We start from the raw sequence: 19,787 nt of genomic DNA, 5'->3' as shown, positions 1-19,787 counted from the left end.
CATTTGGGGCAACCCTACATATACTATAAGAAACGAACAGAAATTATTCCCCGTTTGAGGGGGTCTCCTTCCTCCTCAACCCCTCATTATTCAAGTTAAGGTTATATAGTGCTTTAAAAATACTTGTTATTCCAATAAACAACCTTTGTGTTTGAGCAGTCGTTCTTAAAGAACTAACACAAAAATTAAGATTTGAGCGATGTAGTGCGTGTGTTGATGTAGGGTCAGCTCCAGGTGTACACTAAATAATGCTTTGTCGTTTTAAGTTTTAGTTTCGCTCCTTACTGTCATTTCAGAAAATGTTTTTCATTTTTTATTTAATCGAACCTCTATTTAATTGCTCACCTTCAAGGCAACACACGCATACGTTTCTAAAATATTTTCATTTGTTTCATCTGCATTTTGGAGCGCCATGCTTCACAGCCATATTTGACCACTGTCATCACTGTAGCTTCCAATACTCTACTCTTGGATTGCGGACTTATTTAAATAAAAAATAAAAAACATTAAATAAAAAATAAATATAAAAATAAGCGCATTTAAATGGCGCCATTTGCGCCATTTAAGTTGCGCCACTTGAGTGCCATTTGCGCCACTTGAGCGCCATTTGCCGACAATGGGATTAATAAAAATGAAAAAAAAACTATCAAATGTGTTCCAGACGTCACTGTGTTTGTAATTCCAACATAGAAATGCTCCGAAACATCAAAATCTCAAGATACTTGGTCTGCTATACCTACTAGAAATTATAAGATTTTCTACAACATCTTGGTATTACACTCTAGTATTGCCTCTTTGCTTTCTCATGACAAACTAGATGGCGGTGCTATTTCTTGAGGTATAATTCACTCGAGTTTCGTATATTGTCTCTGATCCTATGCATCAACTACCATTAATTAAGTGACTCTAGAATAGAGTGGTCAAAAGAAGATGACTGTTTAAAAAAGCTTAATTTTATGAGAAGTGGTCTTTTTTTAAACTACATATGGCTGAGATGCATTAAACCTTTCATCATTTGTTGCTTTATGGACCAAATAGAAAGCAAATCAACGAATGAAAGCTTACGAAGAATACTTTCAACTTTAAAGAAGTATACAAACATTAAATGACCATCTTACTTGCCCACTTATCAAACCGTGTTTTGTCAGTTTGATATCTTTGCTAGAAAACATGTCCATAGAAAACTTAACTTTCTAGACTCTGAGCGGAGATTGCTTTGATGACGCTTCGATAGTTTTAGACTTTGGAATCCAAATAAAACATACCTTGTATTTATATCTTCTTATAAAATTTCTTTGTCATCAAGTATGCTTTGCAAACCTCGGCTAAAAAAAACATATTTTAACGGAAAAGCCGGAAACATCTATTTATACCGTAACGGAATGGCATTTGTGCCATTTCAATGGTAATTATGCAATTGGTGAACATTTCAGAGCAGCACTGCAATTGTACATTCCTCCACAAAAGAAATTAACTTGGTACAGTCATAATAGGCCGTTCAGCTTGATCAAAACAATCGGCTTTGGAGATTCAATATATAAAACACCTTCCTGCAGCCCCAAATCGCCTAAAGTTCACATTGCTGCACAAATTCCTCCTCCATTCAAATCTGCTCAAGGCTTAGCTCTTTACTTCCTGCTAAGGAATTCTTTTCACTCCTTTAAGGCCTCTTTCATCCCATTCGAAAGCACCCTACTTTTCGTTATTAAAGTTGTATTTATAACCTTTCTCAGCTATTAACCTAAGTTTGGGTATTTGGTCAAAAGCTCAAACACATGAACAATGCAATAAAAAGCGCTGTCTCACTATGCGGAAGGACATATTGATTCGCATTTGCTTTAAACAAACAAAATTTTCAGTTCAAATGCTTTGAAAAGCAGTTGGCAAATAACTTATATTAAATTACCAAATTTAGCTAAATTTGCAGCGCTGAAAAAGGATTTTATCGTCACATGCACAATAATTTCTGTACGTTTTAAGAACTAGTGCCACTTTTAACTTTCATTTAATTATTTAGTTTTAATATTTTATATGCTCCAAGGTGTATAATTTGAGCCATACTTTCCCCGAATCCAAATTAAAATGACATGGCGGTTTCTATATTTCATTGATCAATTGCATGGTTTTAACACTAACGAGAATATCCCTGCTTATCGGTAAGTACCAAGATCAGATATTTAATAGTGAGACTTTCCAACAAATCTGAAAATCTCAAGAAATATCTTGAAGAAACACCGCTTATTATTATCTTCTTTGATTACCGGAGAAAAACATACCTGCCCTTCCTACAAGCATAGAATCGTAAGTCCTCTTATCCCCCTCCCACCCAAAAAACAACAACATGAAAGTGTTAATCCGACCTCCCAGCCGTGTCATCTTTTTATGAAACTTACTAACAGTGTAAAAACTATGATTAGTGGTACTGTCTTGCGTGAAGGCACAATAAAGAAAAAAAAACCATTGTCTTGCAATCATTAGAAACACACTTTGACTTTGGGTCACGTGGTTATCTCTTCGAACACACTTCAGGTATTCACTCTATAGTAGCTTGTGATTGCTTTCAGATTAGTCATTTACTGGGAGTTCACATTAATAGTCATCTACTGTAGGATGTGCCAGCTACCCGCCAATGAGATCGCTTTTTAACTATGCACGTAGTCCTCTTATCCGTAGTCCTCTCATACCCCCTCCCTAAAAAAAAACGTGAAAGGATCTGACTCGATTCCCAGCCATGAGTCAAAATAAAGGTTATACTTACGAAACTGTGCATGAAATATGTCACCTTTTTGTGAAAATTATTGGACGAATAAAAACTCTATAATAAATAATAATCGCTTACCGTCAGTAAAAAAGGAAAAAGAAACATACTGTCTTGTAATTGTCAGAAACACACTTTGACTTTGGATCAGATGGTTATCTCTTCAGAGACGCTTCAGAAACCCACTGTATAGTATCACGTGATTGTTTTCAGATTATTCATCAGCTGGGACATTAATAAATATCAACAGTAAGATATATCAGCTACAGGGTGATCATTTAATCGTTTAGATTAAACGCACTTAGTTTGACTTACCGTCTCTAGAATACAGTCATTGTAATCCCCGCACCTCAGAGATTTTGATAGTTTTCAACATCTGTATAGTAAATGTTACCATCCAGGTTTTAAACGCTCCCAAGTTGAGATCATCAGCAAAACAAATTACAATCAACCCCATAAGACAGCAAGAACGCTTTAATAATAATTGATTCCCTCTTTACATACATGAAATGCACTTCGAGGAGTACGAAACAGAAAAATAACACGAAAATTGAAACAATAAACAAGAAAAAGGTCACAAAGAAGGAAATAAAATTTCAGCTACTTAGGCAACACTATTAAACTATACTTTCAGCTGGAAAGTCGACAATATTTTCTTGACGTTTACAAAGTGCGGAAAAGGGAAAAAATACGGTATGATGATAAGTCGGTCACTGATGAGTGTCAGTGGAAAGGTTCCATACTGGCAGCAGGTACTTTATCTTACCTTTTGTTTTGTTTTTATAGTTATTTGCTTCTGTGGCAGCGGCGACAGGATTTCTGAATACAGGAATGATGCGCGGATGGAGCTCACCCGGAGTACCGAGTCTAGTGGAATCTGGACAAATGGAGCTATCAACGAACGACATCTCTTGGATAAGTTAATATCATTTCCTTTTATTGAGCTTGATCTTTCCAACACAACAATCTAAATTAAAGATTCATTTCATCCGATAAAACTTATCCGTATATGAATTATTCTGTATATAAATTATTCCGTATATGAAAGGGGTTGTCCCCTCCTCAACGCCTCGCTCTTTACGCTAAAGCTTTTTATTGTTTTAAAAAGTAGAGTTGTGAGAAAGAGTCAAACTTTAGCGTAAAGAGCGGGACGTTGAGGAGGGGACAACCCCTTTCATATACGGAATAATTTATGTTCGTTTTAAGTTTTAATGTCGCTCCTTACTTGCAGTTAAAAAAAAACTTCTTTTTTTTTATTTAATTCAATCACTGTTCTGCCAGCCTCTTCGCGCTTTTGTGCTCTAAAAATTGCAAGGTGTCGTAAAATATGTCACTAAAATATGTGAGATACCGGTAAAATACGTAAAATACCGGTAAAATAGGTTAAATACCTAAATTGTGTAACATACGTAAATTTTGTAAAATAGGCAAAATACAAATATTACGGGGGTCTGTAAAATTATATTAAAATACGTAAGACACTCAAGTTTACCGTGACCAATTTTACCAGTTATAACACTAGGTATCGTCCTATTGAAGTCTCCTATGTCGTGAATTGAAGTCTGAGGTATCGTCCTAAATAGGACCATTGGGGGTCCGGATACCTAATTTCTTTAGAGAAGACAAAATAGGGATCTTAACCCTGGTCCTCAAGGTATGTAGCAGAAGGGCATTTAAAAATCAACCAAACATTATAAGGAAAATAAAGATATGTCTCGATTATGTGTGTTTATAGATATAATTGATGTAATCTATTAGAGTTTACTATAGCCTTTAGTAAAAAAAAAAGTTTGTTTTTAAATATATTTTTAAATGCAAAAGAATTACGACGTACATGAATTTAGAAATGGTAAACACTATCCCTATTATGCTTTAAAAAAAATGATGAGAATATATTTTGGGAATTCCGAATAAGAGCTTGAAAACTCCCGAAAGCGATGGCAGATCGAAAAAAAGTTAGTTTAACTTAGTTTAATTAATTCATTTTAGATTACATGAGAAATTTTTAAATGAATCGGTGATTTCTTATCGTTAAAATTTCACGTCTGAGGACACTCATGAACAAAAACAACCCAATACAACACTCCTCGTCGTGGTATTTGTGTTTTGACCGTCATATCCGATTTCATCGGAGTTTTGAACAAAAATAGTGGGGCTGTAGGCCTCCCCTCCAATTTCTCTGAAAGCTACTATGCCCTCTTACTAACCTAACCTTACTAAAAAAAAAATGTATTTACTTCTTCAAATATCACCAATTGATGTATTTAAAAGTTTTGCTTGGTTTGGATTTGTTGATACATCTAAAAGAAATAAATAAATAAAAGAAATAAATGCATCTAAAGGAAGAAAAAGTTGGGTTGGAAGCTCTCCTTCTGAAACTTCTATCCCTTCAAATGGAACCAAAAATTCAACCTCGGATATATCATCTTAAGCTCCATCTTCACCCCGGACCATCCAAGGACGATTCCCTCTGAATATTGTTGACTAACTTGGCATCAACGTGGCTGCCTGTGATGTTCTAACAATGAACTAACCCGGTTCAATGCTTCTATTAGCCAATGAATTAATGAAACACAAAGTTACAGTTGCTAGAATTACTGACACATCCATCTGGTGATGGCGAGAAGTACATTGGTGAAGGGAAAACACTGATCTGGTCTGGTGGTCACCAGAAACGAGGAGGCGTTGGCCTAGTGCTGAATAATGCCGCACGCAAGGCCTCCTGACATTCGTACCAGTAACACCCAGGCTCCTGAGAGCAAGACTTGATGGTAAGAACTGGAAAAATAACAACCGTCATCTGTTACAGCCCTGCAAATGAATCTGAGGAAGAAGATAAGGATGACTTCTATACCCTTTTAAGTTCTAAGCTCTCGTCAGTGCCTCCTCGGGACTACCTCGTCCTTCTAGGAGATATGAAAGCAAGCATTTCAAATGAGTCCGGCCTGTGGAATTTCGCTGTTGGACCCGTAACAGTTGATAACCTAAACGACAACAGAGAGAGAATGTCGAACTTCCTGTCTTGCCCACAATTTTATCGTTGCACACACATGGCTTCAGAAACCTAACCTAGCCAGGTATACACGGTATAGCAATAATGGATCACTGAAGAAGATGCTCGACTACCTCATCATACGCCAACGATGGCTGTCGTTTATGAGGAATTGTCGCATCTATCGAGGTGCCGAACTTGGGAACACCAACCATCGTCTTGTTGTAGCCAAAGCCAGGCTTCACCTAAAAGCTACAAAGACAAGTCAGACACTTCAGAAAACTGATGTCTACCATCTTCAGCAAGACTCCGCTTTAGCTAAGCAGTAACAGGTCAAAATTCCCAACGGATTCGAAATCCATACACGATGCGATGATAGTGAAGGTGTTTGACAGGTCTTCAAAAAGAATGCTCTTGCAGCTGCAACGAACGTTGCTGGAATGAATAAGCTTAAGAAAAAATACTGGATCAGCATATAGACAATCAAATGAAGAGCTTAACATCGTGCTGCAAGTAAAAGCATAATTAACAAAAAACATGCGAGCTTTACAAGGTCACCCCAAAAAAGGACATTGGAGCCACTTATAAGATTGTCCATGAGCCCTCAGCTCAATACACTCGAACTACATCGTATCTCCGTAACACCAATATTTACGACCAATCACAGTGCCTCTGCCAGTAGGAACATCACTTCGAGAAGCTACTGATCTCGGACCTAGCCAACTAAATTGACGACCAGATTACTGCTACTGCTGACAATGCTACCCGTGCCCTCAATGGCACTGGATTTACATAAGAAGAAATTGAAGCTTCTGTACGAAAGCTGAAAAGCAACAAACATCCGGGAGTATGCGGCCTGACATCAGAACTCCTTAAAAATGGCGATCCATCCATGACCCTCTAGCTACAAGTGGTGTTTAATAGTGTTTGATGCTCTAAAATAATCCCATCAGAATCGAATACAGGCTTACTTGTTCCAGTTTACAAGAGAAAAGGAAGTAAAGCAGAAGGTAATAGCTATCGTGGCATAACTCTGTCCTAGGTACCTGGAAAACTCTTCGCCAAGCTGCTTCTCAAGCGGTCAATAAAATACCTCCATTCCCTTTATTGCGACCAGAAGGCTGCTTTCATGCTGGGTATGTCCAATACTGAGCAAATACGTGCAATTAGACAGCTGATAGAGAAAACTCTAGAATATAAAAGGAAGTGATATATTGTTTTCGTCGATTTTCGATCCGACACTGTCGACAGACAGTTACTCTGGTTGATCGTTCAATATGCTCGTGTACCTAAGAAAATTGTCCATCCGTTCAAATAACTGTACAATAAGACAAAAAGCACTCTCATTGTTCACATTTTCAAAATAGAAATGGTGTTCGGCAAGGCTGTGCTGCTGCTCCCAAACTCTTCAATTGTGTCATGAAATATATTCTTAACATAAGACTGCTGGCGCATCCGTTTGGCATCAATTTTGCTGGAAGAGTTCTGTCAGATGTTGAGTTCGCTGACGATGTTGCATTGGTGTGTGAAAACGACGCTGACATCAAAACTGCCCCGGAAACTCTAGCATCTGCTGCAGAAAAATTTGGTTTATATGTAAACGAGACTAAGACAAAAATATTGCACGTGGACAAGACACCATGCAGCCCCCTGACAACTATAGAAGTATGCATCGAACATGTTGAGATAGTCAAACAGTCTACATACCTCAGTTTAATTGTCTGCTCAAATGGATATCAAGATGCAGAAATATCAGCAAAGGTGGCAAAGGCGAACACCGTTTTGGTCGTCTTCTGAGAACAGTATTCCACAAACCACCATATCAGCCGTCTCGCGGAAGGTTCCACAAACCACCATATCAGCCGTCTCGCGGAAGGTCGTATCTACTCTGCCTCGGTAGCAAGTGTTGCACTGCACTCGTAGAGACTTGGTCATCGACTCATTCGCAGATGATGAAGGTAGATGCTGTCCAGACAAAACGCCTCCTCAAAATCAAACACGTTAGGTGGCTCAACAGGGTACGGAACATGTATCTCCTCCGGTCCTTTAAATTACCTCCCCTGTCTGGACAGCTTGAGTCCCACTCACTAGGTTTGTACGGTCATTTACTTCTCCTAAACACTGAAACACCTGCCAGACTTATATTCGATTTCAATCTAACTGCTAACGTCTGGAAACACTCCAGAGGTAGACCACGTATGAGATAGGCGGGTATCATCCACAATCAACTCACTGCGTGGAGCATTGACCCCAAAGAAGTTCCTTTCCTCGCCCAAAACCAGAGAGCCACTCCAGAGACAACTAACGGGACTGACGCTTGGTTCCCCCTACGCTGGTGACGTTGCCGAGCAAGAGCTTTAAGTCAAGTTTGCTACGAAGTATCCATGATTGCTTTTTTAAGGCGAAAACAAGACCAAATTTGCCTGATGCCCCCTCCGGTAACCGAAATAAAAAAGGGTTAGGAATAAAATATCATTTAATCGAGGCACTTCCAAGGAGCAGATATGAATCCTAATGTAGAGGGAAATGCTGTCACCAAGGCCGCATCCAGGTTTTTTGCTCTGGAGGGATGGGGGTTAAAAAAAACTCTAAAAAAAGTATGAAAATTTGTTCATTTTTATTTTGCTATGTTTTTACGAGATGGACATTTTTTGTGGTGGGGGGGGGGGGTCAAACCCAGTAACCTCCTTTGAAACGGCCTTGACTTTCACACTAAATGTATATCAACTAGATTTCCCAGTACATTGGAAAAATGCAGCTTCTATCCCTACTTTAGAGGCCTTTGGGTCCCGAAAGTAGCAAGCTTAGGGGTGTCAAAGAGTACAGACTTGGGTACCAAAGATCAGGTTTAGTGAGAACTAGTTAGCATATTTAGACCGACAAACCGTGCTTGGGCAGTTTCTACTAGAATAGTGAATTTTTTGGAAAATATCCCTGACTCCTAAGTCAGCCTTTGGTTTTTTGTGGGGTTGAAATTGTTGTATGAATGTCAGTTTCTGATCGGCCCATTCCGTTGTATATTCGTTTCTAACCGTACTCTGTCGCTTACCTTTTTATTATCTTCTCTTACTCTGCCACCCGTTGTCTTTTACAGTTTTGGAAGATCATAAATCTATATTGTGTTGTATCTTAGTATTTTTTTTATTTTTCGCAGGTAGTCTGCCATTGGTTGGTGCTTTCGTCGGCAGCTTTCTAGCAGGATATCCAATGGACAAAATAGGTCGACGAAAGACATTGGTGCTTGTATCTCCGCTGTTCAGCGTTGCATGGTTTCTTGTTGGCTTTGCTTCAAATAAATGGATGGTACTAATTGGACGTACTTTGATGGGTCTTATGAGTGGCATGGGAAATCCAGCATCTCAGATTTATGTGAGTTTTTTTCCGTTCTTCTACAAATGAAGTCAGTGTCCCAAGTCTGAAAACTACTTACAAGAAGCATCACTGCTTTTAAAATTTCTTCAGTTACTAAGAAAAGTGTGTCCATTATCTATGGGAATTGGTTTTAATTGTTAGATCAGTGCTCTGTTTGAATTTTACCAAAAATTACTTAGGAATAGTTTTTTAAATCTCAGATAAAAGATCACTTGTACCGAAATCAAAAGATCAATCAATCAATTTATTTAAAGAAAACAGAGAAAAAATTACAAGGCTTTAGACTCTTTGGCCTTTTATGGTAGTCTAAGAAGTGGTAATATTTATCATTTCTAAATATTACCAATTTAATATTTTAAGGGCACTACTTCATTAAAGTGCTAATTTTGTTTCAATATCAATAAAAGAAACAGCTATTCGTTTTTTGGGCTCCTCTTTTATTGTTCGATGTTGAATCTTTTAAATCTTGACGACCTCTTTTGGCTAGCTTATATTCCAATTCATGTCTCATTAAAGGTGGTATATTGAAACAGATTATTTTAAGGCTGAGTATCACAGAAGATGTAACAAAATAAACTCATATCACTGTTTCATTAATTTTAAAGAGAACTCCTAAACGGGAAGTGGTTATAGAGACCTTCCGCCGAAATACATTGACTTGAACAACAAAGCTAATTAAATTCTATAGTTTTTGTTGGTTCAACCATATGGAGGATTAATGACTCTGTTTGCAAAAAAGATTGAGACACAGAAACTTTCCAGTCTTTGTATTGGCTTTAAACTTCCCACATAAAAATTAGTAAGTGGATCTTCCAAGGAGGAGGACGCATCCTTTTTAAAATAACCCTTCTCTCCTCCTTAAGTGTTTAAATGAAATTACAGCGTCATGACAATGAACTTTTGCATGAATGACCTTGAGCTAGCTCCTTGAACAGCACTGAGCTTCAGCTACTAACTTCCAGTACGCCAAGACTGGACTCCATACCAATTCAAGCTCTGAATGAGTGACCGTGAGCTCTTGTGACAAGGACTTCATGTTATTTTATCATAAACAGTTCATATTTTAGAGGCCAATGGATTTCAACTTTTATTAATGCATAGACTGTGAACATACCCAAATAAGGAAGTGTAACCGAAAAAATATTCCAAATTAAACGTATTAGCAGGATATATTTCGTGAATGTAATCTCATGAATTTTGATTACATTCATGGGATATAATCTGCTAATACGTTTGATTTAAAATACTTTTTCGGTTACATATTCTTATTTGGGTATGTTCACAGTCAACATTTTAGCAGATCATAGATATCAGTGATGTTTTTATGATTTTTAAATTACATTTTTCATCCATGGGACATCTCAGTGGAACTTTTTAGTAAATCACTGTTATTATAGACAATTCATAAGTCATAATAAATGTTTTCCCCTATAAGCAGTGTACTTTGTTCAACGGTCCTAATTTACACTTTTTAGCTTAAATATTATTGTTTTATACAACCCATAATCAACTAAAAACTTTAACTGATAACTCTGATTTGATATAATGATGACCATGAATATTATCAAGCATTGAAAGTCAACTACAAAATTTGTATTTCGATATGGAGTTACCATATCGAAATACAAATTTTCTTAAAGCAAATTTTCTTAAAGCAAGTAATAAAATATATATGAGATAAAAATATATCTTAGTAGTTTTATTATAGGATTGTCTTGCAAACTTCTAGCTATGGGAAGTCTTGTCAAACAATAATGTGTAAGATCAAGAAGGTCAATCATCTCGTATAAATTTAGTCAATTGCATATGATAGCAGAATATGTGTAATGATTGTATGTACCTAAATCACTTAGTGAGGCATATATGTCACCTCAGATATTTATATATTGCCACTTCCAATCCTGAATTGCTAACGCAATGGCTATGCATATCATCAAACATGGAAATGTATCTAAAGAATACATATTGTGATATAGAGCTATCTTGTTTCTCAAGATTAAGATGTAGTTTTCTTAAACAAAACAATAAATTACATATGAAAGCAGAATATATCTACGAATACGTTTACTGGTTTTAATGAAACTCTGTCTTGCAAATCCTGGTTATGGAAAGTCAAAAACAACGATGTGCAAGCTGAAAAAAAAGTACCAATCATCTCAAACGAACGTTGTAGACTACATATAAGAAGTGAATGTATCTCAAGGTATTACCTAAATGATTCTAATGTGATTTAAAAACCATCTTAATTATCTAGATGAATAACACATATAAAAACTGTCACCGACAACTCTGATTTCCTAAAATGGTGACTATGAACAATCTCAAGCATGGAATATATAACCAAAGAAAGTATATTTCACACTAATATTTTAAATAAATCTTCTGAAACATACAAAATAGTTTGAAATAGCACTGGTCTGCTAAAATATATTCTGTTTTTACACCTTTTTACACTGTTCTTTTTACTGTTTTTTTTAGACTGTTCTTTTTAGACTGTTTGTTTTTTTAAACTGTTCTTTTTTTACACTGTTCTTTTTACTGTTCTTTTTACACCTTGTGGTGCACTCAAGCATGTCCAGTTGTTCTGAAATAAGCTTATCATGTTCGTGTTCGAACATGTTTAATCGTTTAATCGTGTTCGATTAAACTTGGTACTTAACTCAAAGAATATAAACTACCGCTTACTTGACTATGATTAGTTCTAACCATGCATTAAGAAATGTTGGCCAGTCACATACAATTGAAACGACATTCTTTTTTCAGAAGAAATGAGGAACTCTAGACCTGCATATATTAATAGCCATAAGGCTTCAATGTCTCCTTATTACATACTATTTTTTTTCCTAGAGCCACCTCATGGGGAAACGGTGATCGTATTGACGTCAGAAGGGCTATTCAAATGGAGATTGGGAACACCCCCTCGAATGGGAACTTTCTCCCGTGGAAAATTCACTCATAAAAAATTTCTCCCGCGAAACAACCTCCCCTCCCCTCAATGGAAACATCCCCCAGATAATTCTAATCCTAATGAAAATTTTCTCTTGACAATTGCCCCAAAACATATTCACATGTAAGACATAGTCGTCAAAGAGAAAGTAAGATAATTAAAAAGAGCTTTGTATGGCCCTTAGTAAAAGAACTTTGACTAAATTATATTTAACCACGCAATAAAAATGTAGGCCGGTGACATGCAATGTTTTTCTTTTTTACAAGATTTTTTTAATCGGAGTCTTTAACCTAAAAAATAAAAATTATAGAACCTACAGTTTTCATTTAAAAGTAAAAAATTTCCATTCTGAAAATCATATTTTGAAATATAGTTTTTCTTTGGTTTTGGAAAACTAAGGGTGCTTTGTCAGTCACACAAAAGTTCATTTTCTTTGGCTAGATCATTCAATAATATATAGATGGACGTGGTCCCGGCCCAATTTAGCTTTAGGTCATTGCTATTCAGGGAGATAGCTCAAGATAATTCGTAAAAAATTTCATTGTCATTAAACTGGAAGTTCATAGATCCAATTTATGATGGGAAATCGGTTGTTCCTCGTTGTCCTTGGCATGACCCAAAAGTGTCTCACTACTCCCATTGGAAAGGAAGACCTTATAGCTAAGTATTTTTTCTTCTGAAATCTTTGTTCATTTGAAGGAGATTAGAAATATGATCAAATGAGTTATCTTAGGAACAGGTTGAACAAGGAAGTACACATAAGACCTATTTCATCATCAGGGCTTCAATCACTACTCCAGTGCCATGATTAATAACAAAGAAAAAAAGAGAAAAAATAGTATTTATTTGAGATCTTTTTCTAAGCGATAAAGCTAGTTAACTCATTACACTCAATTACTATTACTAATTACTATAAAATTACTAATAAACTAATTACTAATTAATATTACTAATTAATTACTAATTAATTATTTAATTAATTAATTAATTAATTACTTACTTACTAATTAATTAATTACTAATTAATTAATTAATAAAATTACTAATTAATAAACTAATTACTAATAAAAATTACATTACTAAAATGTAATTAAAACACATTTCCGAATAGATTCTGAAAAATAGTTTATAGATTTTTTCTATATTTTTAAATTTGGAAGTAAAGATTTTATGTGATCAGTTACCTAGTTATGAATAACCTGAATGCCTCCTGCTTATAAGAAATCTTATATTTTTACATAATCTAAAAATATGAAAAGAGGCATGTTTGAAAATCAAGTGGTATACTCCTCAGTGCCATTAGACCATGTTCTGTACTAACGAACGTGATAATCAGGTTCAGCCTCAAGCAAGCTATTTGAATTTTGGGGGGAAATAAAGTAAGCACTTCCCGGGTATCTTACTGAATTACCAGGTATCTCACTGAACCGAATTGTCCTACGAAACGCAAGACTACAGAAGAAATCCTATTTTACTCATTATTTAAGAACTCAATCTCCTTTTTGGCCCAGATTATACGGATTTTGGAGCTTTTAGGTCTAACTTAGCCCCATCACCGTCAGATCTAAGCTAAATCTTATAATTTTGTTTATCCATAGATTGCTGAGTGCGCATCCCCAAGAGTTCGAGGAGCGTTAGGAAGTTTCACAGCAGTGCTTCTTGGAGTTGGCATTCTGCTTGGATATCTTTTTGGAGGTTTCTTGTCTTGGAACGACGAGGCAATACTCATAGGCTTTTTCCCCATATTCCAAGGCTTTTGTATGTATTTTGCACCAAGCTCACCAGTATGGCTTTTAACTAAAAATAGACCAGAAGAAGCCAAGGAGGCACTGCAAAGGTTCCGAGGAGGGTAAGGTTAGCGAATAGTCTTTCAATAACTATGAGATTCATAATCCACAGGTTGATTTATTTATTTTTAAATGGAGTTAGGCTTCACAAAAGTATAGAGCGGAGTTAAAAAAAAAGCTATTGCATGACAGATTGCTGAAAAAGTATTTACTTCAAGGCTCATTCATAATAAGGTTTACAAATACTGAGATTTATTTACAGCTGAGCCAATTCTGATATATTTTTCTGATTGGCCGAAAAATTCTACAAGAAACTCTGATTTGGAATTAAATATGTGCGTCAAGATTGAAACGAAAATCAATTCTAAGAAGAGCGTGGGTACTGCCTCTTTCCCTAACTGTAAAAGTTTAAAACCTACTGCATTATGGCGCTTCAGTGCAAGCGAAATATATTACAAATATTCTCTTTTCCAGTTATTACAGCATTAAAATGAAAATACAAATAGTTCAATTCGAATTAAACCTTTAGTGCCTTATAATATATTAAACGCTAAATACACATTATTTACGTTCAATACCTTGTGACAGTTCGTTTACAGTCAAAACATATTTTATCAACAGACTAAAAACCCGGATTGGAACCTAATTTCTTCGATTACGTCCAACTTGTTGTGTGCTAGTACGCCCCAAACAAGCAGTGGTGTAGTGGGATAAAATTTCTATCCCAATAGGAATCTGAATGTAATTATATATATAAAAAAAAACATTTTTTAATTGCTAGTAAGGAGCGGCATTAAAACTTAAAATGAACAGAAATTATTCTGTATCTGATAGGATTGTCCCCTCCCCATCGCCTCGCTTTTTACGCTAAAGTTTGACTCTTTCTCGCAACGAGGTGTTGAGGAGGGAATGACCCCTTTCATATACGGAATAATTTCTGTTCGTTTTAAATTTTAATGTCACTCCTAACCAGCAGTTCAAAAACTTGTTTTTCATTTAATTTCTGAACGTTTTTTAATTAATGCATGTTTTGATTTTGGATCACCGCACATGAATAATTAAAACCAAATTTGCATATTGATTTTTTTTGGCTAAATGACTTTCTCATAGTTTTGACTGGACGATTTCGATAAGAAAAAGGGAGTGGGGAAGGGGGTCTAGTTGCCCTCCAATTTTTGACTACTTAAAAACACAACTAGAACTTTTATTTTTTTACGAAAGTTTCTATTAGTAATAAATATATGTAACTTACGAATTAACTTACGTAACGAACTTTTATATTTACATATTTTTATTACATATATTGGGGGGTTCTCCCCCTCGTCAATACCTTTTTCTGTACAGAAAAGCTTAAATTTTGTCCCAATTCCTTAAGAATGACCCCTAAGTCACAAAGGCCATAGAATAAATAGTTGAAATTACTAAAAATACTTTAGGGTAAAGAGTGAGGCATTGTGGAAGAGTCGAACCTCTTATATACGTAATAATTTCTGTTCATTATAGGTTCTAATGCTGCTCCTTACTTTCAGCTGAAATTTTTTATGGCACTTGGTATTAACCAAGTGACATATAGCAATCGGCAATTCTGTCGGTCTGTCTGTCGGTCTGTCGGTCTGTCTGTCGGTCCCGGTTTTGCTACTTTAGGCACTACCAGGTAAGCTAGGACGATGAAATTTGGCAGCCGTATCAGGGACGGGACCAGCTTAAATTAGAAATAGTCGTTTTTCCAATTTGACCATCTGGGGGGGAGGGGGAGTGGGGAGCTGGTTAATTCGGAAAAAATAGATAAAATTAAGTATTTTTAACTTATGAATGGGTGATGGGATCTTAATGAAATTTGATGTTTGGAATGATATTGTGTCTCAGAGCTCTTATTTTAAATTTCGACCTGACCTGATGACATTGGGGGGATTTGGAGGGAAGAAACCTAAAATCTTGGAAAAGACTTAGAGTGGAGGGATCGGGATGAAACTTGATGGGAAAAATAAGCACAAGGCCCAGATACATGATTGACATAATCGGAATGGATCCACTCTCTTTGGGGTAGTTGGGGGGGGGGGGGGGTAATTCTGAAAAGTTGGAAAAAATTGGGTATTTTTAACTTACGAACGGGTGATCGGATCTCAATGAAATTTGATGTTTAGAAGGATATCGTGTCTTAGAGCTCTTATTTTAAATCCCGATCGGATCTGATGACATTGGGTGGGGGGAGGTGGGAGGGGGAAACCTAAAACTTGGAAAACACTTAGAGTGGAGGGATCGGGATTAAACTTGGTGGAAAAAATAATCACGAGTCCTAGATACATGATTGACATAACCGGAACGGATCCACTCTCTTTGGGGTAGTTGGGGGGGGGGGGTAATTCAAAAAGTTAGAAAAAATTAGGTATTTTTAACTTACGAACAGGTGATCGGATCTCAATGAAATTTGATGTTTAGAAGGATATCGTGGATCAGAGCTCTTATTTTAAACCCAAACAGATCTGGTGACATTGGGGGGGAGTTGGGAGGGGGAAACCTAAAACTTGAAAAACACTCAGAGTGGAGGGATCGGGATGAAACTTGGTGGAAAAAATAATCACGAGTCCTAGATACATGATTGACATAACCGGAACGGATACGCTCACTTTGGGGTAGTTGGGGGAGGGGTTAATTCTGAAAAACTAGAAAAAATGAGGTATTTTTAACTTACGAACGGGTTATCGGATCTTCATGAAACTTCATATTTAGAAGGACCTCGTAACTCAGATCTCTTATTTTAAATTTCAACCGGATCAAGCGTAACTGGGGGGAGGCAGTTGAGGGGGGGGACCGGAAATCTTAGAAAATACTTAAAGCGGTGAGATCAGGATGAAAATGGATGGGATAGAAAAAATTAAGTATTTTTAACTTATGAATGGGTGATGGGATCTTAATGAAATTTGATGTTTGGAATGATATTGTGTCTCAGAGCTCTTATTTTAAATTTCGACCTGACCTGATGACATTGGGGGGATTTGGAGGGAAGAAACCTAAAATCTTGGAAAACACTTAGAGTGGAGGGATCTGGATGAAACTTGATGGGAAAAATAAGCACAAGGCCCAGATACATGATTGACATAATCGGAATGGATCCACTCTCTTTGGGGTAGTTGGGGGGGGGGGGGGTAATTCTGAAAAGTTGGAAAAAATTGGGTATTTTTAACTTACGAACGGGTGATCGGATCTCAATGAAATTTGATGTTTAGAAGGATATCGTGTCTTAGAGCTCTTATTTTAAATCCCGATCGGATCTGATGACATTGGGTGGGGGGAGGTGGGAGGGGGAAACCTAAAACTTGGAAAACACTTAGAGTGGAGGGATCGGGATTAAACTTGGTGGAAAAAATAATCACGAGTCCTAGATACATGATTGACATAACCGGAACGGATCCACTCTCTTTGGGGTAGTTGGGGGGGGGGGGGGGGTAATTCGAAAAGTTAGAAAAAATTAGGTATTTTTAACTTACGAACAGGTGATCGGATCTCAATGAAATTTGATGTTTAGAAGGATATCGTGGATCAGAGCTCTTATTTTAAACCCAAACAGATCTGGTGACATTGGGGGGGAGTTGGGAGGGGGAAACCTAAAACTTGAAAAACACTCAGAGTGGAGGGATCGGGATGAAACTTGGTGGAAAAAATAATCACGAGTCCTAGATACATGATTGACATAACCGGAACGGATACGCTCACTTTGGGGTAGTTGGGGGAGGGGTTAATTCTGAAAAACTAGAAAAAATGAGGTATTTTTAACTTACGAACGGGTTATCGGATCTTCATGAAACTTCATATTTAGAAGGACCTCGTAACTCAGATCTCTTATTTTAAATTTCAACCGGATCAAGCATAACTGGGGGGAGGCAGTTGAGGGGGGACCGGAAATCTTAGAAAATACTTAAAGCGGTGAGATCAGGATGAAAATGGATGGGAAGAATAAAAACCTGTCTAAGATACGTGACTGACATAACCGTACCGGATCTGCTCTCTTTGTGGGAATTGGAGGGGGGGGGGGGTAATTTTGAAAATTGAGGTATTTGTAACTTACGAAAGGGTGACAGGATCTTAATGAAATTTGATATTTAGAAGGATCTTGTGCTTTAAAGTTCTTATTTTAAATTCCGACCAGATCCTGTGACGTTGGGAGGAGTTGGAGGGGGAAACCGGAATTCTTGGAAAATGTCAAAATTGGGGTATTTTTATCTTACGAATAGATGATCGGATCTTAATGAAATTTGATTTTTAGAAACAATTCATGTCTCAGAGCTCTTATTTCAAATCTCGATCAGATCGTTTGACATTGGGGGGAGTTGGAGGGGGAAATCATGGAAAAACACTCGGAGTGTAGGAATCGGGATGAAGCTTGGTGGATAGAATAAACAATTGTCCTTGATACGTGATTGACAGAATCGTACTGGATTCGCTCTCTTTGGGGGAGATGGGGGCAGGGGTTCAGTGATTTGGCGAGTTTGGTGCTTCTGGACGTGCTAGGACGATGAAAATCTTATTCAGGGAGCTGCACAATTTGACTTGATAAAGTCGTTTTCCCAGATTCGACTATATGGGGGGCTAAAGGGAGAGGAAAAATTAGAAAAAAATAGGTATTTATAACTGACGAGCGGGTGATCGGATCTTAATGAATTTTGATATTTAGAAGGATAACGTGACTCAGAGCTCTTATTTTAAATCCTGACCGGCATTAAGCCTCTTATTTTCCTTTTTAAATCAATCAATTATTTCATAGAATTTTGTTAGAGCTCATACAATATGATCTCTTGGCTCTTAGCTCTTCTCGCCTCGTCACAAGTGCCATATGAGCTCTTAGCTCTTGTTTTATTTATTTATTTTATCATTGTTTTTTTTTTTAAATAATGCTAGAAAATCCTGCGGCCCCATCATGGAAATTTCTTCCCTCGTGATAAATTACTCCGTAGAAAGATCCTCCCACGTAACCCCCTCCCCCAAACCCCCCTTAACGTGAAAAGTTCCCCCTGAGAACGTCTGAACACGTTCCAAAAACCATTACTATATGTAAGCAATAGTCAAAGTTTGTAACTTGCAGCCCTCCCCCGTGGTCTGTGAGGGATTAAGTTGTTTTGAAAGATATATTTATTATGTTTATTGACAATACTGAACAAAATGGTTATTTCAAAATTCTGATCGGGTGACTTTTGGAAAAAATGAGCGTGGGAGAGGGCCTAAGTGCCCTCCAATTTTTTGGTCACCTAAAAATGACGCTAGAACTTTTAATATCCGTTAGAATGAGCCCTCTTCCGACATTCTAGGACCACTCGGTCGATACGATCACCCCTGGAGAAAATAAAACAAAAGACAAATAAACATGCATCCGTCATCTGCCTTCTGGGAAAAAATACAAATTCCCCATTTTTGTAGATAGGAACTTATAACTTCTACAGTAGGGTTCTCTGATACGCTGAATCTGACGGTGTGATTTTCTTTAAGATTCTATGACTACTAGGGGTTGTTTTCCCCCATTTTCTAAAATAAGGCAAATTTTCTCTCGCTCGAAACTTTTGATGGAAAAAAAAACTTGATGAAACTTATATATTTAGAATCACTATAAAAAGGCAATTCTTTTGATGTAACTAATGGTATCAAAAGTTCCATTTTTTAGAGTTTCGGTTACTGTTGAGCCAGGTCGCTGCTTATTTACAGTTTGTTACCACGAACTGTTTGATACTTTTATAAAACAAGGAAAAACATTTAGTTGCTATAAGTTATTGAACGCATTTAATATGCATTTAGTGTTTAATATATTATAAGAAGGCTAAAGATAGAATTCTAGTTGAACAAATAAAATTGAAAAAGTATAATTCTTCTTACAATAAATAAAATTAAATAGGTAAAGTTTGAATAGTGTAATATGTATTTTCATTTCAGTGCTGTAATAAC

The 19,787-nt window shown here is 36.7% G+C and overlaps 1 protein-coding gene across 1 annotated transcript in view; it reads left to right on the top strand.

Annotated features, from left to right (window-relative positions):
* Positions 1-19,787, top strand: part of LOC136033957 (facilitated trehalose transporter Tret1-like) — a 43,225-nt gene that overhangs the window by 5,104 nt on the left and 18,334 nt on the right. Inside the window, exons 2-4 of the mRNA XM_065714982.1 lie at positions 3,545-3,677; positions 8,905-9,119; positions 13,668-13,918. Of these exons, the coding sequence (XP_065571054.1) occupies positions 3,545-3,677; positions 8,905-9,119; positions 13,668-13,918 (599 nt within the window). The remainder of the gene's footprint in view (positions 1-3,544; positions 3,678-8,904; positions 9,120-13,667; positions 13,919-19,787) is intronic.

This window comes from Artemia franciscana, chromosome 12 (genome assembly GCF_032884065.1).
Source record: "Artemia franciscana chromosome 12, ASM3288406v1, whole genome shotgun sequence".
Classification (NCBI taxonomy): Eukaryota; Metazoa; Arthropoda; class Branchiopoda; order Anostraca; family Artemiidae; genus Artemia; species Artemia franciscana.
Note: the sequence above shows the minus strand (reverse complement) of the source record. Positions and strands in the feature narration are given on the sequence as shown.